Source organism: Entelurus aequoreus, linkage group LG07 (genome assembly GCF_033978785.1).
Source record: "Entelurus aequoreus isolate RoL-2023_Sb linkage group LG07, RoL_Eaeq_v1.1, whole genome shotgun sequence".
NCBI lineage: Eukaryota > Metazoa > Chordata > Actinopteri > Syngnathiformes > Syngnathidae > Entelurus > Entelurus aequoreus.
The window spans coordinates 4,061,854-4,084,708 of record NC_084737.1 but is presented as its reverse complement, the minus strand read 5'-3'; the positions used below and the strand labels follow the sequence as shown (position 1 = coordinate 4,084,708).

The 22,855-nt window shown below is 41.3% G+C and overlaps 1 protein-coding gene across 4 annotated transcripts in view; it reads right to left on the bottom strand.

The window, feature by feature from the left end:
* vps13d (vacuolar protein sorting 13 homolog D) overlaps positions 1–22,855 on the bottom strand; it is a 137,973-nt gene that overhangs the window by 54,330 nt on the left and 60,788 nt on the right. For all 4 annotated transcript variants that reach the window (XM_062052402.1, XM_062052401.1, XM_062052404.1 and 1 more), the window contains 11 exons: positions 22,080–22,157; positions 20,539–20,641; positions 17,466–17,618; positions 13,701–13,836; positions 13,572–13,619; positions 11,599–11,749; positions 7,392–7,602; positions 7,082–7,329; positions 5,114–5,305; positions 4,923–5,049; positions 3,217–3,359 (listed from right to left, as the gene is read on the bottom strand). In XM_062052402.1, the coding sequence (XP_061908386.1) occupies positions 3,217–3,359; positions 4,923–5,049; positions 5,114–5,305; positions 7,082–7,329; positions 7,392–7,602; positions 11,599–11,749; positions 13,572–13,619; positions 13,701–13,836; positions 17,466–17,618; positions 20,539–20,641; positions 22,080–22,157 (1,590 nt within the window). The remainder of the gene's footprint in view (positions 1–3,216; positions 3,360–4,922; positions 5,050–5,113; positions 5,306–7,081; positions 7,330–7,391; positions 7,603–11,598; positions 11,750–13,571; positions 13,620–13,700; positions 13,837–17,465; positions 17,619–20,538; positions 20,642–22,079; positions 22,158–22,855) is intronic.

Genomic DNA, 22,855 nt, shown 5'->3' with positions numbered 1-22,855 from the left:
AGAGACCAACCCACATGACATAGAGACAACCCACATGACATAGAGACCAACCCACATGACATAGAGACCAACCCACATGACATAGAGACCACCCACATGACATAGAGACAACCCACATGACATAGAGACAACCCACATGACATAGAGACAACCCACATGACATAGAGACCAACCCACATGACATAGAGACCAACCCACATGACATAGAGACAACCCACATGACATAGAGACAACCCACATGACATAGAGACCAACTCACATGACATAGAGACAACCCACATGACATAGAGACCAACCCACATGACATAGAGACAACCCACATGACATAGAGACAACCCACATGACATAGAGACCACCCACATGACATAGAGACAACCCACATGACATAGAGACAACCCACATGACATAGAGACAACCCACATGACATAGAGACCAACCCACATGACATAGAGACCAACCCACATGACATAGAGACAACCCACATGACAGAGAGACCAGGAAGCTGCTCACCATCGGAGGAAATATGAATGTGTCACTGACAGTTTGGTTATGTTTTAGTTTTTCCTCTGTTTGTGTTTTATTTCCTGTCAGCGCTCTTATTTTGATTCCTTTTCCTGCACGTCTCCCTGAGCGCTTGTTTCCCTCCCCTGTACCTGATTGGCAGTCTGGCACACCTGGTGGCAATTGGCAATCATGCCACTAGTTATACCTGCCTCATCCTCCAGTCAGCGCTGGAGTATTGTTTGCTGTATGCTGGTTCCTGTTTCCAGTTTGCCTGTTCCTTGTTCCTGGTTTGTGTTTCCCTGCATTTTGGACATTAAATGATGTTTTCCTGCACCAAGCCTGCCATCTCTGCATCCTGGGGTTCGTCACCACCAATACTTGACACAATCTCCTCATTGCTAAGCTAAAAGAAGGCCGCTTAGCTACCGTCTCCTAGCTGTGGTTACAAGATCAGTCAACCTTCAGTGTCTCTTAAAAAGACTGCAGCAACACTCTCCATAACTTTGTTCCTCACTCAGAAGAGGACGCGAGTGTGTGTGAAAGATTAAGTGAAGACTTTATAAAGACCTAAGATGCATACTGTTAGAATAATTATCAGTATTTCCCACACATTCATTTATTTGTGGCGGCACGCCACGAAAAAATTACGTCCGCCACTAATAAAAAATAAAATAAAAAATACAATTTTTTTTGTGTGTCCTGTCTAGCTTCTCAGGCAAATCATATAGTTGATGTAGATGTAGATGTAGATGTAGATGTAGATGCCCATATAGGCTGTTCACATTTACTTGACAAAAGAGAAGTGTAGGATACTTCTCTTGTTGCCTTATTTGTATTTGACCACTACTGTTTTCTGTTTATTTGTTACTGACTGTGGCAGGACACCTCTGCCTCTGTTTCACTTTATGTTGCTGGTAAATAATATGCTTGTAGTAGTATGCTAAAGTTAAATTATTTAGTATGCACTAATTAAAGGGGCAGAGCTTCAAGAGATATTTTAGCTTTTATATTTTATAAGATATATTTTTTGTAAGAACCACAATTGATAAATATATTTCAGGGAATAACTTATTGTTCAAATTTGTATATAAATATGTACATAAAGTGTTGTAATTATATTGTAAAATGGATGGATGGACGTTTAAAACAAAACTGTTATTATTAATTAGTAAGTATACATTTTTTGAGCCTTTTTAGAGAAAATCATATCATTGTAGTAAATTATGCAAATTACTCGATGATGTCAAGGTGACCACGCCCATAGCCACGCCCCCACCGCCACAGGTATCTTGGCAGTTTATGGGAAACACTGATTATATATAAGTTATCACACAACTCTTATGCTTAAAGGCCGTTGCTCTAGTTATTATCTATTGTGCTCAAGCTGTTCCTTTTTCTTCTTGTGCAAAGGCACACAACTTGTTATCTTCCACTGCAAGTTAGGAGTGGCCTCGCCACAGATGTTATCTGTCTTTCCGCTTGCTAACAGCCAAGGACAACCAGCACCTCAAGGAAGGTAAGGCGTATCAACAGCAGGCAGACAAAGCAGAGACTGGGCACAATCACAAGGCCTCCAGCACATTTGCGTTCTGAATAATCACGTATTGTGCGTACTGAGCTGCTCACATAAAGTGTGACCCCTCCCCTTAGAAGCAGCCTCAGCATGTAACGAGGGAACTCCCAAACTGAATAAATAGGGGAGCGCGTGGGCTGTTCCTCAGAGCGTAGGGTGAGACTGTAACTGAGTGTGCAGCTCCATGCGTTCTCCTCATGAGCTAAATTGAACTCTGTCTCTGCCTGATTCCTTGCTTCTTGTTCTGTTTAATAGATAGTTTGGTGCTTAAACCTGACACATACAATGGTCTAATACAGGACCTTGATTTACGAACCCCTCTACTTGCAAACATTTCAAGTTCCAAACTTATAGAGCGAGCCAATTCTGTGAACCACGTCTCTCTCTGTGTACCAGGGTTTCATTCATTTTGTGTCCCGCCTGCAGGCAAAAAGCAGGGCGCAACACTTTACCCTCCACACCACTAGTCACTTCTCACTACTTCATGTCGGCCTTTTCTGTGTTTTTTCACCTCTTGACAAGTTTTGTCCCAAAAAGACAACAGACCGTGGAAAGTAGGAGGGCATCGCTGTGGAGTTGAAATAAAGACTATTTGTACACTAATGGTGATCCATGAAGCAGGCTGCAAGTTTTACCTACGATGAGACCGGACTTTTCTGGAAAATAATGCCAAAGCAGACTTATTTCACAGCGGAGAAGACCATCTCTCGCTCAGCAGCGACTCTTTCAAGCGCACACACACACACGGCCCCTCCCCCCTCCCCCTCCCCCTTCCTTCTCTCCCTCCGTCTGCTCCTTTCCCATCAGCTCCTCCTTTGCCATAGTTAATGTAAGTAGATTGTACTTTTTTAAATGTTGATTATTGTAGCAATATGCTTGTTAAAGTTAAGGATGATTGTATTTCTGATTGTTTGTGAGGGCACCAAAGGGTACTGTATAGCACTTTATAGTGTATTAAAAGTGTACACACCTTAAGTAAAATATAGACTGGAACCCATTATTCATATTTACTTGGTTTCTTATTGAGAAATTTGCTTCGCAATGCAAACTTTTCTATTTACGAACCTTGTTCAAGAACCAATTAAGTTGGTAAATCCTAAAATGAGTATCTACTTGGCGATAATGGAGGGAACACTTACCAATGTTGTAGATGAGGCCAGGCCTGTTACCATGCTGGATGACCTTCACAGCCCGGACTCCACTTCCTCCATCCAGGGAGAAACCTTGGCACCAACCCGGAACGCCGTCTGGATGGATCCCCTTTCCAACCCGCATAGTACACCTGCGTTTTAGAGAGGAAGAAAGGAAACGTTCCCAAAATGATGAGCTTGGTTTTTGTCTCCCGGGTAGACTTTAGGCTGCAGGTGTCAAAGTCAGGGCCCAGGGGCCACATCTGGCCTGCCACATCATTTACTGGCCCCTTTACCTTTTCTTACTCAATGGATTTGTTCTTTTCATTTTGACAGAAAAATTACATGAACTGCATGCAATTTTATTCAATATTAACAAATGTGTTATTATTCATTACATTTTTTTCCTAAAATAAAAAATACTCGAATATCAGATTTTTTTTACTTGACTTATGAATAACGTCATGTTAGTTACATTTCTATGAATTTTACAAACTTACATAGCCTGGTTTATACACTGGTACTAACTTACATAGCCTGGTTTAGACACTGGTACAAACTTACATAGCCTGGTTTAGACACTGGTACTAACTTACATAGCCTGGTTTAGACACTGGTACAAACTTACATAGCCTGGTTTAGACACTGGTACAAACTTACATAGCCTGGTTCAGACACTGGTACAAACTTACATAGCCTGGTTTAGACACTGGTACAAACTTACATAGCCTGGTTTAGACACTGGTACAAACTTACATAGCCTGGTTTAGACACTGGTACTAACTTACATAGCCTGGTTTAGACACTGGTACAAACTTACATAGCCTGGTTTAGACACTGGTACAACTTACATAGCCTGGTTTAGGCACTGGTACTATCTTACATAGCCTGGTTTAGGCACTGGTACAAACTGACATAGCCTGGTTTAGACACTGGTACAAACTTACATAGCCTGGTTTAGGCACTGGTACAAACTTACATAGCCTGGTTTAGGCACTGGTACAAACTTACATAGCCTGGTTTAGACACTGGTACAAACTTACATAGCCTGGTTTAGACACTGGTACAAACTTACATAGCCTGGTTTAGGCACTGGTACAAACTTACATAGCCTGGTTTAGGCACTGGTACAAACTTACATAGCCTGGTTTAGACACTGGTACAAACTTACATAGCCTGGTTTAGGCACTGGTACAAACTTACATAGCCTGGTTTAGGCACTGGTACAAACTTACATAGCCTGGTTTAGGCACTGGTACAAACTTACATAGCCTGGTTTAGGCACTGGTACAAACTTACATAGCCTGGTTCAGGCACTGGTACAAACTTACATAGCCTGGTTTAGACACTGGTACAAACTTACATAGCCTGGTTTAGGCACTGGTACAAACTTACATAGCCTGGTTTAGGCACTGGTACAAACTTACATAGCCTGGTTTAGACACTGGTACAAACTTACATAGCCTGGTTTAGGCACTGGTACAAACTTACATAGCCTGGTTCAGGCACTGGTACTAACTTACATAGCCTGGTTTAGGCACGGGTACTAACTTACATAGACTGGTTCAGACACTGGTACAAACTTACATAGCCTGGTTTAGACACTGGTACTAACTTACATAGCCTGGTTTAGGCACTGGTACAAACTTACATAGCCTGGTTCAGGCACTGGTACAAACTGACATAGCCTGGTTTAGGCACGGGTACAAACTTACATAGCCGGCTGTTCCTTGTCGGTGTAGCAGAAGAGTAACGGGCTGAGACTTCGGGCCAGTTCATGCTCATCAAACTGGCCTGCTGCATCCACTTTGCCATTGTCTTGTCTGAATATTAAGGGAAGGCCTGAAAGAAAGACCAGGGTTTTAACAAATGACCAAGTCCGGTTCCAAAGGGCGTTGGGTCCAACCTGTCTTGTTGATCAGCCAGTAGGGGGCAGAGATCAGGATCTTCAGCGCCCCTTGTGCCCGCAGAATGATGCGAATGGTGAGGCAGAGCAGACGCTTGTTGGTGTCGTACAGCCTCATTCGGACCACATAGTTCTGGGTTCCCGGAGGAATGAGCAGCTCTTTGCATAGCGGGAAGTTCTCAAACAGCACACCTGAATAGGGTTGCAAAATTCCGGGGAATATTCAAAGTTGGAAACTTTCCATGGGAATTAACGGGAATGAATGGGAATAAACATTGAATGCAACATGCTAGATCTTGCAGCATGATTATTAGCTAAAACAACCTGATTTCATGCAAATTCAGTAGAATTTCAACCCTGCACTGTGCATTCCTCCATCACATGCACAGATCATTCCCAGCATGCAACACACTACAGCAGGGCTATTGAGGCCACACTAGTATTTGACATCATCCAGTCAGGTAAGTGTTGATGGGGTAAATATATTTGATCTATGGTATTTAAGTGTAATAATTGCTTGTTACTGTATGACTGTAGACTACTCCAGCAGACTAGCTGTTCCTGTACTTGTTCAATGATTTTGGGGCCAATATCTCTAGCTACACCTCCCTGATACCGAAGTACATGTCAAACTACTTCCTTAACGTAAATGACCGCCATAACCACAACACCAGGGGGAGCTCCACTAACCACGTTAAACCCAGATTCCGAACTAACAAAGGTCTTAACTCATTCTCTTTCTATGCCACATCAATGTGGAATGCGCTCCCAACAGGTATAAAAGAAAGGGCATCTCTATCCTCCTTCAAAACCGCTATAAAAGTTCACCTCCAGGCAGCTACAACCCTAAACTAACACCCTCCCTGGATTGCTAATAATCAAATGTAAACAATCAAATGCAGATTCTTTTTCTTATGCCTTCTGATCTCTCTCTCTCTCTCTCTCTCTCTCTCTCTCTCTCTCTCTCTCTCTCTCTCTCTCTCTCTATGTCCACTACCCCCCCCCACCCCCCACCCCACCCCCCCTCCACACTCCTGATTGTAAATAATGTAAATAATTCAATGTGATTATCTTGTGTGATGACTGTATTATGATGATAGTATATATGATAGTATATATCTGTATCATGAATCAATTTAAGTGGACCCCGACTTAAACAAGTTGAAAAACTTATTCGGGTGTTACCATTTAGTGGTCAATTGTACGGAATATGTACTTCACTGTGCAACCTACTAATAAAAGTCTCAATCAATCAATCAAAAAGCTAGGTTTATGTACCACCACAGTCTCATAATGAACCCAAAATATTTCTCCGTTAGCCGTGATGCTCATTTTCTCTATGTTAAATCCCATTCATTTATGCTAACAACGTTAGCGATCCGAATGGACCTTTTTTGTGATGTGTAAAGTTCAACTAAATCGAAAGGTGTAGTTTCCTCCGCCTTCTGTTCTGCTAGCCATTCTGTTGTCATACAAGAATGTAGCTTATAGTTTGATTTAGCATGTTCATGTATTCATCTAGCCTATTTCTATTCATTTGTCCATCAGTCAAATATTGTTAAAGACTACTCCAATTGTTTAGCTGACTATTTATATCTGTGTGTGGCATTGCATTAGTCTTTTACACGCTTCTCATCTTATTCTACACAATAAGATGGACGCTGGCCAACTTTGAATAATCATAAAATGGTCAAAATTTCCAAACTTCCTGAGCTTAACTTCCCGTGGTAAATTTCCGGAAACTTTCCACCCCTTTGCAACCCTCCACCTGACCATGAATTGATTAACGTGGACCCCGACTTAAACAAGTTGAAAAACGTATTGGGGTGTTACCATTTAGTGGTCAATAGTAGGGAATATGTACTTCACTGTGCAATCTACTCATTCAAGTTTCAATCAATGAAATCATTGAAATGTTGTGAGAAATCAGGTAAGAAATCAGTGTCTTGTTGGTGTTCCTTCCCTGACCTAGCTCCATGTTCTGGGACGTGTCCATGGCATGAAGCACGGCTTCTTTGCCAGGCTTCAGAGAGCCTTTGATGGAGGTGCCCTTCACGTAGTAGTTGAGGTCGCAGGGCAGCAGGTTGGCCAGCACCACCGTGGGCAATAGAAAGATGGTGTGGCCCGGCTGGCGATAGATCTCCTTTGTGGTACCGGACACCTTCTTGGCAGGCCGCTGGTCAGGGTAGTGCTCTTTTTTGATGACCACGCAAAACCTGGAGAAGTTGCAGAGGAAGCAGATGAGGGGGAAGCCCACAAGAAGGATCTGTTTCCGTACCTGAAGTTCCGCTTGAGGTCAAAGTCTGCTGACTGGCAATCCCTCCTGCTGCTGCTCAACTCTCCGGCTCGCTCCACACTGGTCCAGTGGATGGGAACTTTACAGAAGAACAAGCCCAGGCCCTTGGGCCGGGCCTGTAGACGCCATGAGGTCAGGTGGAGGGGAACCGCCAAGGCCTGGTTAGGCAATATAGGAGGCAACACCACGGGTTCTGTGGACGCAAGGACACATTTTGGCCTCTGGGACACTTTTTATCCTCCCAAAACAGTGGAACCTCCAGCTAGAAAACCCTCGAAACTTTCCAGCTTTACAAACATTTAAACTGCGCCAAATATGCCTCTGTGTGCGAACTAGGGTCATACGGTATACCGGTACTAGTATAGTAATAATAATAATAGTAATAATAGATTTTATTTGTAAAAGCACTTTACATTGAGCAAACAACCTCAAAATGCTACAGTGCATTTAAAAAACAAAAACAAAACAACAACGCTAGAACCACAAATAGCTGCCCCCAACAAGTAAATTAAATAGTAAAAAAAAATAAAAAAATAAAAAGTAGAACAGCCTAATACAGGGGTCGGCAACCCGCGGCTCCGGAGCCGCATGCGGCTCTTTGACCACTCTGATGCGGCTCAGCTGCATACTTGCTGACCCCCCTGATTATCCCAGAAGATTTATGGATCTCAGTGCCTCTCCTAGAAAACTCACAGGGCAAATATAATCCTATTTTCACTCTAATTACTAAATTAAGGGCGTGCCCTAATTGCACTGCAGTAATTGTCCTCTATATCATTTACAAACAGCGTGCCAGTCCAGCCACATGTTGTATGTAGCTTTTACTTGCACACGTAGGAGACAGCAAAGCATACTTAGTCATCAGCCACACAGCTTACACTGACGGTAGCCGTATAAAACAACTTTAACACTGTTACGTTACAAATATGCGCCACACTGTGAACCCACACAAAAAAGAATGAAAAACACATTTCTGGAGAACATCCCACCGTAACACAACATAAACACAACACAACCAATACCCAGAATCCTATGCAGCCCTAACTCTTCCGGTCTAGATTATACACCCCCGCTACCACCAAACCCCCCCACACATCAACCCCCCCCTCCCTGCATCAGTTAAACGGAAGAGTTAGGGCTGCATGGAATTCTGGGTATTTGTTGTGTTGTGTTTATGTTGTGTTACAGTGCAGATGTTCTCCAGAAATGTGTTTGTCAAACTTTTTTGGTGTGGGTTCAAAGTGTGGCGCATATTTGTAACGTAACAGTGTTAAAAAATTTTTTATTTTATTTTATTTTTTTTTTCTTTTTTCTTTTCTTAGTTTCTTTTCCTAATAAAGTTGTTTTAGGGAGAGCGTTCCACAGACTGGGAGCGGCGGAGCAGAAAGCCCAGTCTCCCATAGTTCGGAGCTTTGTCCTCGGAGGTTGGAGGAGGTTAGTATCGCGGTACCAATGAATCAAAAAGGGTACTATACTCTGTTTGAAAAGTACCATTTACTTATTTTTTTAACGGGCTTGGCGGCGCATCGTCGTCACGTCGTAACATTGCTGGTTTTACGAGCAGAGGAGCATGTTCAGCAGCGCACACACACAGAGTACTTACAAGCAGACACAGTGTGTAGACAGAAAAGGGAGAATTTTGGTGTAAAAAGTCAAGATAAAAGTAAAGTTATAACACTGAAACACCCTCAGGAAGAGCTGCTTTAAGACATGGCTAGCTAGCTAGCAGCTAATATCCATCTACAGTGTTTTAGCTACTTCAAAGTCACTAATCCTGGTCTCCATGGCGACAAATAAAGTCAGTTTCTTACAAGTATCATTATCACTGGAGGAGGAGGAATAGCTAAACATGCTTCACTACACACCGTAGGAGGATACAATAGCTCAACGCCGTCACAATGTAAACAAATGCCATGGGTGGATCTACACCTGACATCCACTGTAATGATACCAAGTACAGGAGTGTATATAGTCGATACTACTATGATTATATCAATATTTTTTATTGTCACAAAATCTTTTTTCCTTTTTAAATATAATGTTTATAAAGTCAGTAAATATGTCCCTGGACACATGAGGACTTTGAATATGACCAATGTATGATCCTGTAACTACTTGGTATCGACATGATCCATACCTAAATGTGTGGTATCATCCAAAACTAATGTCAAGTATCAGAGAAGAGAAGAATAAGTGATTATTACATTTGAACAGAAGTGTAGATAGAACATGTTAAAAGAGAAAATAAACAGATATTAACAGTAAATGTAGTAGAAGTAGATTAATAATCAATTTTTACAGTTTGTCCTTTATAATGTGTACAAAATAATAGGTGTATAAATGACACAATATGTTACTGCATAGACTAATTAGGAGTCTTTGTTTGTTTACTTACTACTAAAAGACAAGTTGTCTATTTTATTTAAGGACTAAATGACAATAATAAACATATGTTTCATGTACACTAACATGTTTTGTTCAAATAAAGACAATAATGACATTTTTTAGAAAAGTATCAAAATACATATTGGTATGGGGACAAGCCTCGTGTGAACCAGGTCTCGGTGTGCCTTTTTGGTGACATGACTTCCTGTGCAGTACGCACGATGCACAGTCATTGTGGAGCGGCAGTCCATTACTTCTTAGTGCTACATTGTGGGTTTCTTTTACCGCCATTCACCTAACAGACCTTCCTTGGGCGCAGTAACACACTTTTTTCCTACGCTTTGAGCCCTGCGGCTTATCAAACAGTGTTGCTAATTTATGGACTTGTCTTGGCTGACGGCCATAATGCAAATAGTTGTCATCAAACATGTGCAAAGACACTGAAATGGTGTGTTATTGTTTGTGCTATGGCGCCATCGTTTGGAGGAGTTTGCTCACTGCAGGTGCTGCTGGGTGAACCTTTGCAGTGTTTCCTTCTGTTTGGAGCTTTTGCTCATCCGTAGCGTTTCTACTTGTATGTTTTTTTCCATCCATCACTCCGAGCAATGTTTGTAAGTTTGACAATATAACTAAAACTATTCTTACTCACTAAAGCGTCCCATGTGTGATGTCTGTAGGAGTGTTGTCATGCATATTCGTAGGTGCTATCGTAATGTAATCAAGCTAGCATTGTTAGCATTACTGTAGCTAATGTGCTAACACGTTTGCAAATGTCTGCGTTAGCATTTTTTTTACTTGCAACGGCATTCTTTTTGTATTGTTTCACTTTCACAAATTCCTCAGTAAATTCACCAAAACGTCAGCGTGGAGTTATTGAGTCTGTTTAGCTGATTGGAGAGCTAGCTTGCGCAGCTAGTGGGTCATGACGAGGACTTCTGTTCTGTTTGATCAGCCGTTTTACTGCCCTGTTACAGACACCGTTTGGAAACAAGGATAAATACCGGCGTTCCGTCTTTTGCTCATCCGTAGCGTTTCTACTTGTATGGTTTTTTTCATTCAACGTTTGTAAGTTTTACAATATAACTAAAACAATTCTTACTTAATAAACATTCACAAAATATTTTTGTGTATACAACTCATTTCACAACGTATATATCTGCGACTTATATATGGGGAAACACATTTAGTGGGTGTGGCTTATATATCGGTGTGCTTTGTAGTCTGGAAAATACAGTATTCATGTTTCTATTGTTTCTTATGGACTACATGAACTTTTCCATTTACAGACCGTGTTGAAGAAGCAATAAAGTTCCTAAAGCAAGGTTCCACTGTAGCATGTTTTAATGTGTGAGTGGCAAGGTTCCACTGTAGCATGTTTTAATGTGTGAGTGGCAAGGTTCCACTGTAGCATGTTTTAATGTGTGAGTGGCAAGGTTCCACTGTAGCATGTTTTAATGTGTGAGTGGCAAGGTTCCACTGTAGCATGTTTTAATGTGTGAGTGGCAAGGTTCCACTGTAGCATGTTTTAATGTGTGAGTGGCAAGGTTCCACTGTAGCATGTTTTAATGTGTAAGTGGCAAGGTTCCACTGTAGCGTGTTTTAATGTGTGAGTGGGAAGGTTCCCCTGTAGCATGTTTTAATGTGTGAGTGGCAAGGTTCCACTGTAGCATGTTTTAATGTGTGAGTGGCAAGGTTCCACTGTAGCGTGTTTTAATGTGTGAGTGGGAAGGTTCCACTGTAGCGTGTTTTAATGTGTGAGTGGGAAGGTTCCACTGTAGCATGTTTTAATGTGTGAGTGGCGTACTGTCGGGGGCAGAGGGGCTGTCAAGTCTGATCTCCATGGGAACATCCAGCTGGTTCTTCAGAATGAGGGCAGATCTCACAGTTATCACCTTCCTGGCACTTCCCTCCATGGTGATGGAGAAGACCACTCTCACTGGTGGCAATGCTGAGAACTGACAGAAAGTTCATTTGATAAAAGGTAAACACACCTGTCACAAACTGTCAGAATAATTGTATATACTGTAAGTTGTCACACAACTTGTTTTCCCATGAGTTCAGGCTGCCCTGCGAGAAGACAAAAGCTCTCTTTGGTCTTATCAAGCAAAAGGCTTGTAAACCTCCACTGTGTGCGATGGGATGCGACGTGGAGGTGTCGGTTTCCCTGATCTATTGGACAGCCACAGGAAGACCTTGTCATGACCTGAGCAGACCTGACATCGCTCCAGGCACCTTTTCTTTAAACTGTTTATGACCGAGGGCGGCAGCTGTTTATGACCCCCTCCCCTTAGAATCAGCTGCAGCCATGTAATCAGGAAATGGCCAAATAAATGAGGAGGCATGGAGCTTCCTCCTAAGAGCGTGGGACGACACTGTGCGAGGGTACAGGTCCACGCGCTCTCCTCATGAGCTAAATTGAATCCTGTCTCTGTTTGATTCCTTTGCTTCTTGTCTTGTCTAATAGATGTCATCGGTGTTTGAACCTGACACAAACTTTGCAGCTTTAACACTCTCTAAGATGTTGCACTATGAACTAGGATATAAATATTGGACATAATCAACATATATATATATATATATACAGATATATATATATATATATACATATATATATATATATATATATATATATATATATATATATATATATATATATATATATATATATATATATATATATATATATATATATATATATATATATATATATATATCTGTATATATACATATATATATGTATATATCTGTATATATATATATATATATATATATACACGTACATACATATATGTATATATATACACATACATACTTACATAGACATGTGATGCTAGCATTAGGACTTACATAGACATGTGATACTAGCATTAGGACTTACATAGACATGTGATGCTAGCATTAGGACTTACATAGACATGTGGTACTAGCATTAGGACTTACATAGGCATGGGATGCTAGCATTAGGACTTACATAGGCATGTGATGCTAGCATTAGGACTTACATAGACATGTGATGCTAGCATTAGGACTTACATAGACATGTGGTGTTAGCATTAGGACTTACATAGACATGTGATGCTAGCATTAGGACTTACATAGTATTGTGCTGCTAGCATTTGGACTTACATAGGCATGTGATGCTAGCATTAGGACTTACATAGACATGTGATGCTAGCATTAGGACTTACATAGACATGTGATGCTAGCATTAGGACTTACATAGACATGTGCTGCTAGCATTTGGACTTACATAGGCATGTGATGCTAGCATTAGGACTTACATAGACATGTGATGCTAGCATTAGGACTTACATAGACATGTGATGCTAGCATTAGGACTTACATAGACATGTGATACTAGCATTAGGACTTACATAGACATGTGATGCTAGCATTAGGACTTACATAGACATGTGGTGCTAGCATTAGGACTTACATAGACATGTAGTGCTAGCATTAGGACTTACATAGACATGTGGTGCTAGCATTAGGACTTACATAGACATGTGGTGCTAGCATTAGGACTTACATAGACATGTGATGCTAGCATTAGGACTTACATAGACATGTGCTGCTAGCATTAGGACTTACATAGACATGTGGTGCTAGCATTAGGACTTACATAGACATGTGATGCTAGCATTAGGACTTACATAGACATGTGGTGCTAGCATTAGGACCTACATAGACATGTGCTGCTAGCATTAGGACTTACATAGACATGTGATGCTAGCATTAGGACTTACATAGACATGTGGTGCTAGCATAAGGACTTACATAGACATGTGGGTGGATGATGTTGGTCCTGCTGATAGGACTGCCCACCTGTTGAAACATAAGAGAGGGGAAACAAACATGATCCAAGATGGAATGGAAGATGACTTTTGGGCTGTAAGTTTGTCTTACAATGTTGGATGCATTGTTTCTGTCTGGAGCTGCGTAACGGAAGAACACGCCCACTTTGTCCACAGACACGGGCTTCACCTGCTCCCAGCCGCACACCCGCACCAGCAGCTGGTGCAGCTTCAACTCATGAGTGTGCCTGCAAGACAGAATGATGATGATGATGAGGAAGACACTACAGACACTCCCTCCTTTAACTGCTCTAAATGTTGCACAATTCCCTTTACTTCATGCTAACTTCAAAGGAAAAGGATTTGATGGCAACTATGAATCCACCAGAGGGCGCTCACAAGTCAGTTCACTCAGCGACTTTGAATCCACCAGAGGGCGCTCACAAGTCAGTTCACTCAGCGATTATGAATCCACCAGAGGGCGCTCACAAGTCAATTCACTCAGCGACTATGAATCCACCAGAGGGCGCTCACAAGTCAATTCACTCAGCGACTATGAATCCACCAGAGGGCGCTCACAAGTCAATTCACTCAGCGACTATGAATCCACCAGAGGGCGCTCACAAGTCAATTCACTCAGCGACTATGAATCCACCAGAGGGCGCTCACAAGTCAGTTCACTCAGCGACTATGAATCCACCAGAGGGCGCTCACAAGTCAGTTCACTCAGCGACTATGAATCCACCAGAGGGCGCTCACAAGTCACTTCACTCAGCGACTATGAATCCACCAGAGGGCGCTCACAACATTTTCCAGCAGGAAGATGCTTGGACCAAACAGACTCTCTTGCATCCTCCCTGTTTGGTTCCATAGTCAGCTGGACCCGGGACTCTCCAACTGTGCTACACTGGCTCCATCTAGTGGTGCGCCAAAGAATCACTTATTAAATACTCACACAGTGTTACTGTTCAAACTGTGTGTCATGTTACACTGGCCACAAATATAATATACTCATGAAATAAAAGCCTTATTTGAATGAATATTTAAGACTATTTTAATGTTGGTCATTATGTGATACTTGGAGAGACACATTTGTCCGGGGCGGGAAAAAGTTAGCGAAGCACTGAACTAGACTATAGGACTGCAGCACTGAACTAGACTATAGAACTGCAGCACTGAACTAGACTATAGAAACTGCAGCACTGAACTAGACTATTGAACTGCAGCACTGAACTAGACTATAGAAACTGCAGCACTAAACTAGACTATTGAACTGCAGCACTGAACTAGACTATAGAAACTGCAGCACTGAACTAGACTATAGAAACTGCAGCACTGAACTAGACTATTGAACTGCAGCACTGAACTAGACTATAGGACTGCAGCACTGAACTAGACTATAGAAGTGCAGCACTGAACTAGACTATTGAACTGCAACACTGAACTAGACTATAGGACTGCAGCACTGAACTAGACTATAGAACTGCAGCACTGAACAAGACTATAGAACTGCAGCACTGAACTAGACTATAGGACTGCAGCACTGAACTAGACTATAGAACTGCAGCACTGAACTAGACTATTGAACTGCAGCACTGAACTAGACTATAGGACTGCAGCACTGAACTAGACTATTGAACTGCAGCACTGAACTAGACTATAGAACTGCAGCACTGAACTAGACTATTGAACTGCAGCACTGAACTAGACTATAGAACTGCAGCACTGAACTAGACTATAGACTGCAGCACTGAACTAGACTATAGGACTGCAGCACTGAACTAGACTATAGAACTGCAGCACTGAACTAGACTATAGGACTGCAGCACTGAACTAGACTATAGGACTGCAGCACTGAACTAGACTATTGAACTGCAGCACTGAACTAGACTATAGAACTGCAGCACTGAACTAGACTATAGGACTGCAGCACTGAACTAGACTATAGAACTGCAGCACTGAACTAGACTATTGAACTGCAGCACTGAACTAGACTATAGAAGTGCAGCACTGAACTAGACTATAGAAGTGCAGCACTGAACTAGACTATAGGACTGCAGCACTGAACTAGACTATAGAACTGCAGCACTGAACTAGACTATAGAACTGCAGCACTGAACTAGACTATAGGACTGCAGCACTGAACTAGACTATAGAACTGCAGCACTGAACTAGACTATAGAACTGCAGCACTGAACTAGACTATTGAACTGCAGTCATATTGTCACTTTGTATTCCTGAGACTTACAGTAGGACAACATGGTCATCATGTACAGTGGAACCTCCATTTACGAACCCCTCTTTTTGCAAACTTTTAGATCGCGCAAACTATGCCTTCGTGTGCAAACCTGTCTCCGTGTACAAACCACGTCTCCGTGTACAAATCAATTTCGTGTACAAACCATGCCTCCGTATACAAATCAAGTCCTGTGTACAAACCATGCCTCCGTGTACAAACCACGTCTTTGTGAACAAACCACGTCTTCGTGTACAAACCATGTCTCCGTGTACAAACCAAGTCTCCGTGTACAAATCAATTTGGTGTACAAACCATGCCTCCGTATACAAACCATGCCTCCGCGTACAAACCATGCCTCCGTATACAAACCATGCCTCAGTGTACAAACCATGCCTCCGTGTACAAACCATGCCTCCGTGTACAAACCATGTCTCCGTGTACAAACCATATCTCCGTGTACAAACCATGTCTCCGTGTACAAACCTTGCCTCTGTGTACAAACCATGTCTCTGTGTACAAATCAATTTCATGTACAAACCATGCCTCCGTATACAAATCAAGTCTCGTGTACAAACCATGCCTCCGTGTACAAACCATGTCTCCGTGTACAAACCATGCCTCTGTGTACAAACCATGTCTCTGTGTACAAACCATGTCTCTGTGTACAAATCAATTTTGTGTACAAACCATGCCTCCGTATACAAATCAAGTCTCGTGTACAAACCATGCCTCCGTGTACAAACCATGCCTCCGTGTACAAACCATGCCTCCGTGTACAAACCATGCCTCCGTGTACAAACCATGTCTCCGTGTACAAACCATGCCTCCGTGTACAAACCATGCCTCCGTGTACAAACCATGTCTCCGTGTACAAACCATGTCTCCGTGTACAAACCATGTCTCTGTGTACAAACCATGTCTCTGTGTACAAACCATGCCTCTGTGTACAAACACTTCTTCCATTAATTTTTCATTGCAGAGATCGACAAAACTGGTTTCGGCGCACAGCAAGTTGTTAATTGTGATGAGAACAGACTTTACTGGAAAATGATGCCAAAGCAGACTTTTTTTTGCCAGCGGAGGCGACTACCTCTCATTCAGCGGCGCCTCTTCCAAAAGCGCACACACAAACACGTTGTTTCTCTCCTCTCGTGCAAGACAGCAACTCACAAGAGGACATTTGTTGATGTTATTAACTGCCTCTAAGTGGATTTTACTTGTTAAAATATTTATTATTGTAGCAATATGGTTGTTAAAGTTAAGGATTTTTGTGATTTCTAACCATTTGTGAGGGCACCATAGGGACTGCTGTGTGGCAGAGCCGTGCATACAGGACAGTTCAGCTTGTGGTTGTTTTGGTTTGTTAATAGAGACAGTTGATTCATACCTTCTTGTTATGTTTTCAACACTTTAGATTGTGTCCAAAACGTACAAACCTTTACTAAACTGGGATGTTTGTTGAGGTACATAGTTTCTTGTGGGGAACTATGCTTCACTAGACAAACTTTTTAGTTTACGAACTATGTTAAAGAACCAATTGAGTTTGTAAATGGAGGTTACACTGTATCTATCCCACACATATAAAATGGTGTCATGTTGCTGAAATAGACAGCTGCAGTAAATAGTTGAGAGCTGTACCTGTGGCGAAGTTTCTCCCGTGCTTCAAACTCAAAAGGAATCTCCTCCCCAGGACAGACTTCTCTCCACTGACTGACATTGTGGCCGTCATCACTGCCTGGACCGTGCATGTCTGCGATGGCGTCTGCACTGTTGCTGTGAGAAAGTGCCACTCTGGAAGACAATGATGCACAGTCTGGTGACGTAGGTGATCAGGTCCAGATATTCTCATACAGAGCTGGGACAATATTTGGACTCGGGGGCCACTATAACACTCAAAAGTGCAGCTTTCCACCATTGAAATACTTTGTAGAGTTGAAGACTTACAAACATCACTGCACATCATAATGGCAAATACACTTTTGGTGTTAAAGGTCTAAAAAAATGATGTGGAACGTCCAGCGGGCCGGATTGAAAATCTTAATGGGCCGCATGTGGCCCGCGGGCCCTATTTTGCCCAGGTGTGTTCTAGTAGCGTGTCCTGAGATATAATAAACATACAATATGTCAAGTGTTGGATTGTCAATACTGAACATGAATGATGCATTTGTGGCAACAGACCTCACATGGCCATGAAACTGCTTATGTGTCCAAACTTAGCTATGTGTCCAAATACTTTTGACTGCCTGACAATTGAGTGCCATACATACATACATACATACATACATACATACATACATACATACATACATACATACATACATACATACATATATATATAAATACATATATACATACATACATACATACATACATACATACATACATACATATATACATATATACATACATACATACATACATACATACTGTACATACATACATACATACTGTACATACATACATACATACATACATACATACATACATACATACATACAGTACATACATACATACATACAGTACATACATACATACAGTACATACATACATACAGTACATACATACAGTACATACATACAGTACATACATACACATACATACATACATACAGTACATACATACATAAATACATACAGTACATACATACATACATACAGTACATACATACAGTACATACATACATACATAGATACATAGATACATACATACAGTACATACATACATACATACATACATACATACATACATACATACATACATAGATACATACATACGATACATACATACAGTACATACATACAGTACATACATACAGTACATACATACATACATACATACATACATACATACATACATTACATACATACATACATACAGTACATACATACATACATACATACATACATACATACATACATACATACATACATACATACATACATACAGTACATACAGTACATACATACATACATACATACATACATACATGTATACATACATACCATACCATACCAACTTTATTTATAAAGCCCTTACATACATACATACATGCATACATGCATACATGCATACAGTACATACATACATACATACATACATACATACATACATACATACATACATACATACATACAGTACATACATACATACATACATACATACATACATACATACATACATACATACATACATACATACATACATACATACAGTAGCCTTGAGGATTGTCCGTTACTGCTATTGATCCCTGTTAGAATAATTATATAGAAGTTATCACACAACTCTTATGCTTAAAGGCCGTTGCTCTAGTTATTATCTATTGTGCTCAAGCTGTACTTTTTCTTTCCGTGCAAAGGCACACAACTTGTTATCTTCCACTGCAAGTTAGGAGTGGCCTCGCCGCAGATGTTTCTGTCTTTCAGCTTGCTAACAGCCAAGGACGAACCAGCACCTCAACGAAGATAAGGCGTATCAACAGCAGGCAGACAAAGCAGAGACAGGGCGCAATCACAAGGCCTCCAGCACATTTCCGATCTGAATAATCACGTATTGTGCGTACTGAGCTGCTTGCATAATATGTGACCCCTCCCTTTAGAAGCAGCCTCAGCCATGTAACTAGGGAATTCCTAAACTGAATAAATAGAGGAGCGTGTGGGCTGTTCCTCAGAGCGTAGGGTGAGACTGTAACTGAGTGTGCAGCTCCATGCGTTCTCCTCATTAGCAAAATTGAACTCTGTCTCTGCCTGATTCCTTGCTTCTGGTTCTGTTTAATAGATAGTCCGGTGCTTAAACCTGACAATCCCGTACGATGGACTCATACAAATGTGTGCAATGATAGAAAAGTTTTGATGAAGGGAACATACTGAAAAAGAACTAATAGGGCTGTGAGGCACCACAAGATTCCATTTGATTCTTGGGCCGAACGATTCCATCCAAAAGCGATTCTAGATTCAAAGTCAATCCTTTTTTAATAAGATTGGTGCCAGTTCTATGATGAACTACATTCCTCCATAAAATAGATAAACAGCTCTGATACATTTCTATATTACTTAACAGGAAACTGGTTTTATTGAATAAAATTATACCCAAACATTTAATAAAAGTGGCTGGACAGGATTGATTTGAATAAAATATATACTCAATTAATTTTTTTTAATCAATTAAGAATCATTAGCGATTCATTAGAACATCATTTTTTTTCTGACACCCCTAATGAAAAACTATTTATTATTAACCAAGTGGAATGGACTTATGCCGTCTTTATGTTGAAGTGGAGTGCTAATTAGTTTTTTAGCGACACCTAGTGGCCACAATAGTTCATTAAATTAATTTGAATGATGCAGACACGTTTGTTACTGGATACTTTCTACCAGGCTTCTACCTTGGAGACTATAATTATTGCTTATAGAGACAAATGTGTAGATTTGACACTGCGATATTGCTCCATTAAGGACACTTGATACGTTTGTCCAGCACGTTATTGTGTGCTTGGCTGTGGTGTAGCTGCTTAGCTTTTGTAAATGACTTGAGTAAAATAGAAGAAATGGTGTGCTTATTGGGGGACATTTAGAATATGCAAGCCGATGTAATACGCTTGTTTTTTTTGCTGATATCAGATCAGGATCGGGACAAAGCTACCATAGACAACATTCAATATTATCTTGTTTTGAAAGCCATGGAATAATAATGTTATGGTTGATGAGTCACTAACCTGGTGGGGGTGGTAGTCAGAGTGGCGAACCACATGGTGCATCCTGTGTGGTTGCACAGAGCATAAGGTACGAATGGCTGCCTCTTCTTGGACACTTTAACATCTGATGGGAACACAAATGATCTCAATAAATCAACACAATTAAACAAGTATCACTTGATTGGGTTATTGACATTGTTTTAGTAGTAACTAGGGTTGTCCTGGTACCAATGTGTTGGTACCGCTACCAACATGTATGTTGATACTTTTCTAAATAAAGTGGACCACAAAAAATGTCATTATTGTCTTCATGGGTTATACTTGTAGAGCACTTTTCTACCTTCAAGGTACTCAAAGCGCTTTGACACTATTTCCACATTCACACATTCACACACACATTCACACACACATTCACACACACATTCACACACAGATTCACACACCCATTCACACACCCATTCACACACACATTCACACACACATTCACACACCCATTCACACACACATTCACACACACATTCACACACACACAACAAAACAGTTTTTGGTACAAAAATGTCCCATTTTCCATGATGTTGTTAGTGTGCCATGTTGTTCCAGACCACAGCAAACATTTTATGGCAACATTTCAGCAGCTAAACTTTACTCTAAAATCTACACATATTTCTTACAGTCTACATAACAATATATAACAATAAATAATTGTGTCATGAAGCAATTAAAAATGTATATATTATTCACTGTTACAAGTGGCCCTCTGAAGAGCGCCATAACTGCCATGTGGCCCCCAATGAAAACCAGTCTGACACTCCTGGTCTAGGTACACATTAAAAAAGTGACGCACTGCTTCCTGTTCAATGCAAAGTAAGCTTCAAAATAAAAGCATGGCACTATTAACCTGGATTTTACTCTACCACATCAAGTTGTTTTATAATGTTAGTCACTGTAAGAAATAAACAAAATTATAGATATCAAGGCGCTAAACACGACCCATCAGGAGCAAGGGTGAAGTGTCTTGCTCTTTGGAGGTGGGAGGAAGCCGGAGTAGAACCCACGCAGTCACGGGGAGAACATGCAAACTCCACACAGAAAGATCCCAAGCGCAGGATCGAACCCAGGACCTTCGTATTGTGAGGCAGACGCACTAACCACTGTCCCTATCAGCCGTATCAGGACCCGAAGTCTCCAAGAAGATACGGTGGATGAGCAGAGAGGGGGTGAACCCGACACCGCTCCAAGCACATCTTGTTTGAACTGTTTATGACCCAGTGCTGGGCTGCTGCATAATGTGAGCCCTCCCCTTAGAAGCAGCTGCAGTTAAGTAATCCGGGAATGCCCAAATAAATGAGGAGGCGTGGAACTTTTTCCTCAGAGCGTGGGGTGACGCTGTACCAGGGTGCAGTTCCACACGCTCTCCTCATAAGCTAAATTGAATCCTGTCTCTGTTTGATTCCTTGCTTCTTGTCCTGTTTAATAGATAGTTGGGCGTTTGAACCTGACAGTACTCTTAGTGGAAAAGTACACCAGACCGCACAAAAGGAGTGTGGAGCAGCATGACTGACCTCGGGAGTCTGAAGCTGGTTGATCAAAAGCGGTCAAGCTGGCAGAGCTCCGAGTCCTGAGGTGAGCGAGGGGAGCACCTAGGAGGAAATGCAACACAGTTCACATTCAAATAGAAACATTGGAGTTGATTTTAAGAGTCAGCGTTCTGTCTTCTCAGCCTTTTGCCAATATTTATTTCTCTTTTTGTTTGTTAATATACCAGGGGTGTGGTCTGCAATTTGGCCCACAGGACGTCATGAATTTATTAGGAATTCGGTCGCAGGGAGATTTCGACAAATCCATTAGAGTTAAAGTCATGACGCAGTAAATTGAATGATGCGGACACGTTTGTTACTGGATACTTTCTAATACGTCTATGCCCTGGACACTTTGTATGTGTACATAATATGCAACTATAACTACTTCTTTCTATTGACTAATGTGTAGTTTTAGACTAATATTGTCCAATGAAAGACACTTGTTATGTATGACTAGCTCGTGTGCTAACAATTGTTAGCATTCTAATATCAGCATGACAACTGTGCTAGCTGCCGAGGTGATAGCTCAGGCTTTTAGCTCGGTAGCGCACACACTCGCCCCCTATGCCGGGCAACCCAGGTTCAAGTCCCGGGCGGAACGGAAAAAGCAGGAAGTGAAACAGGCGTGTTACATATGTTAGCATTTTTGATGATTTAGCAGGTTTGCCCCTCAGTCACATCTTGATAATTGATGCATGCTAACGTAAGCATGCTAGATTTTTTTTAGCTAAACTTTCAGGTATACACCTCAGTGTCAA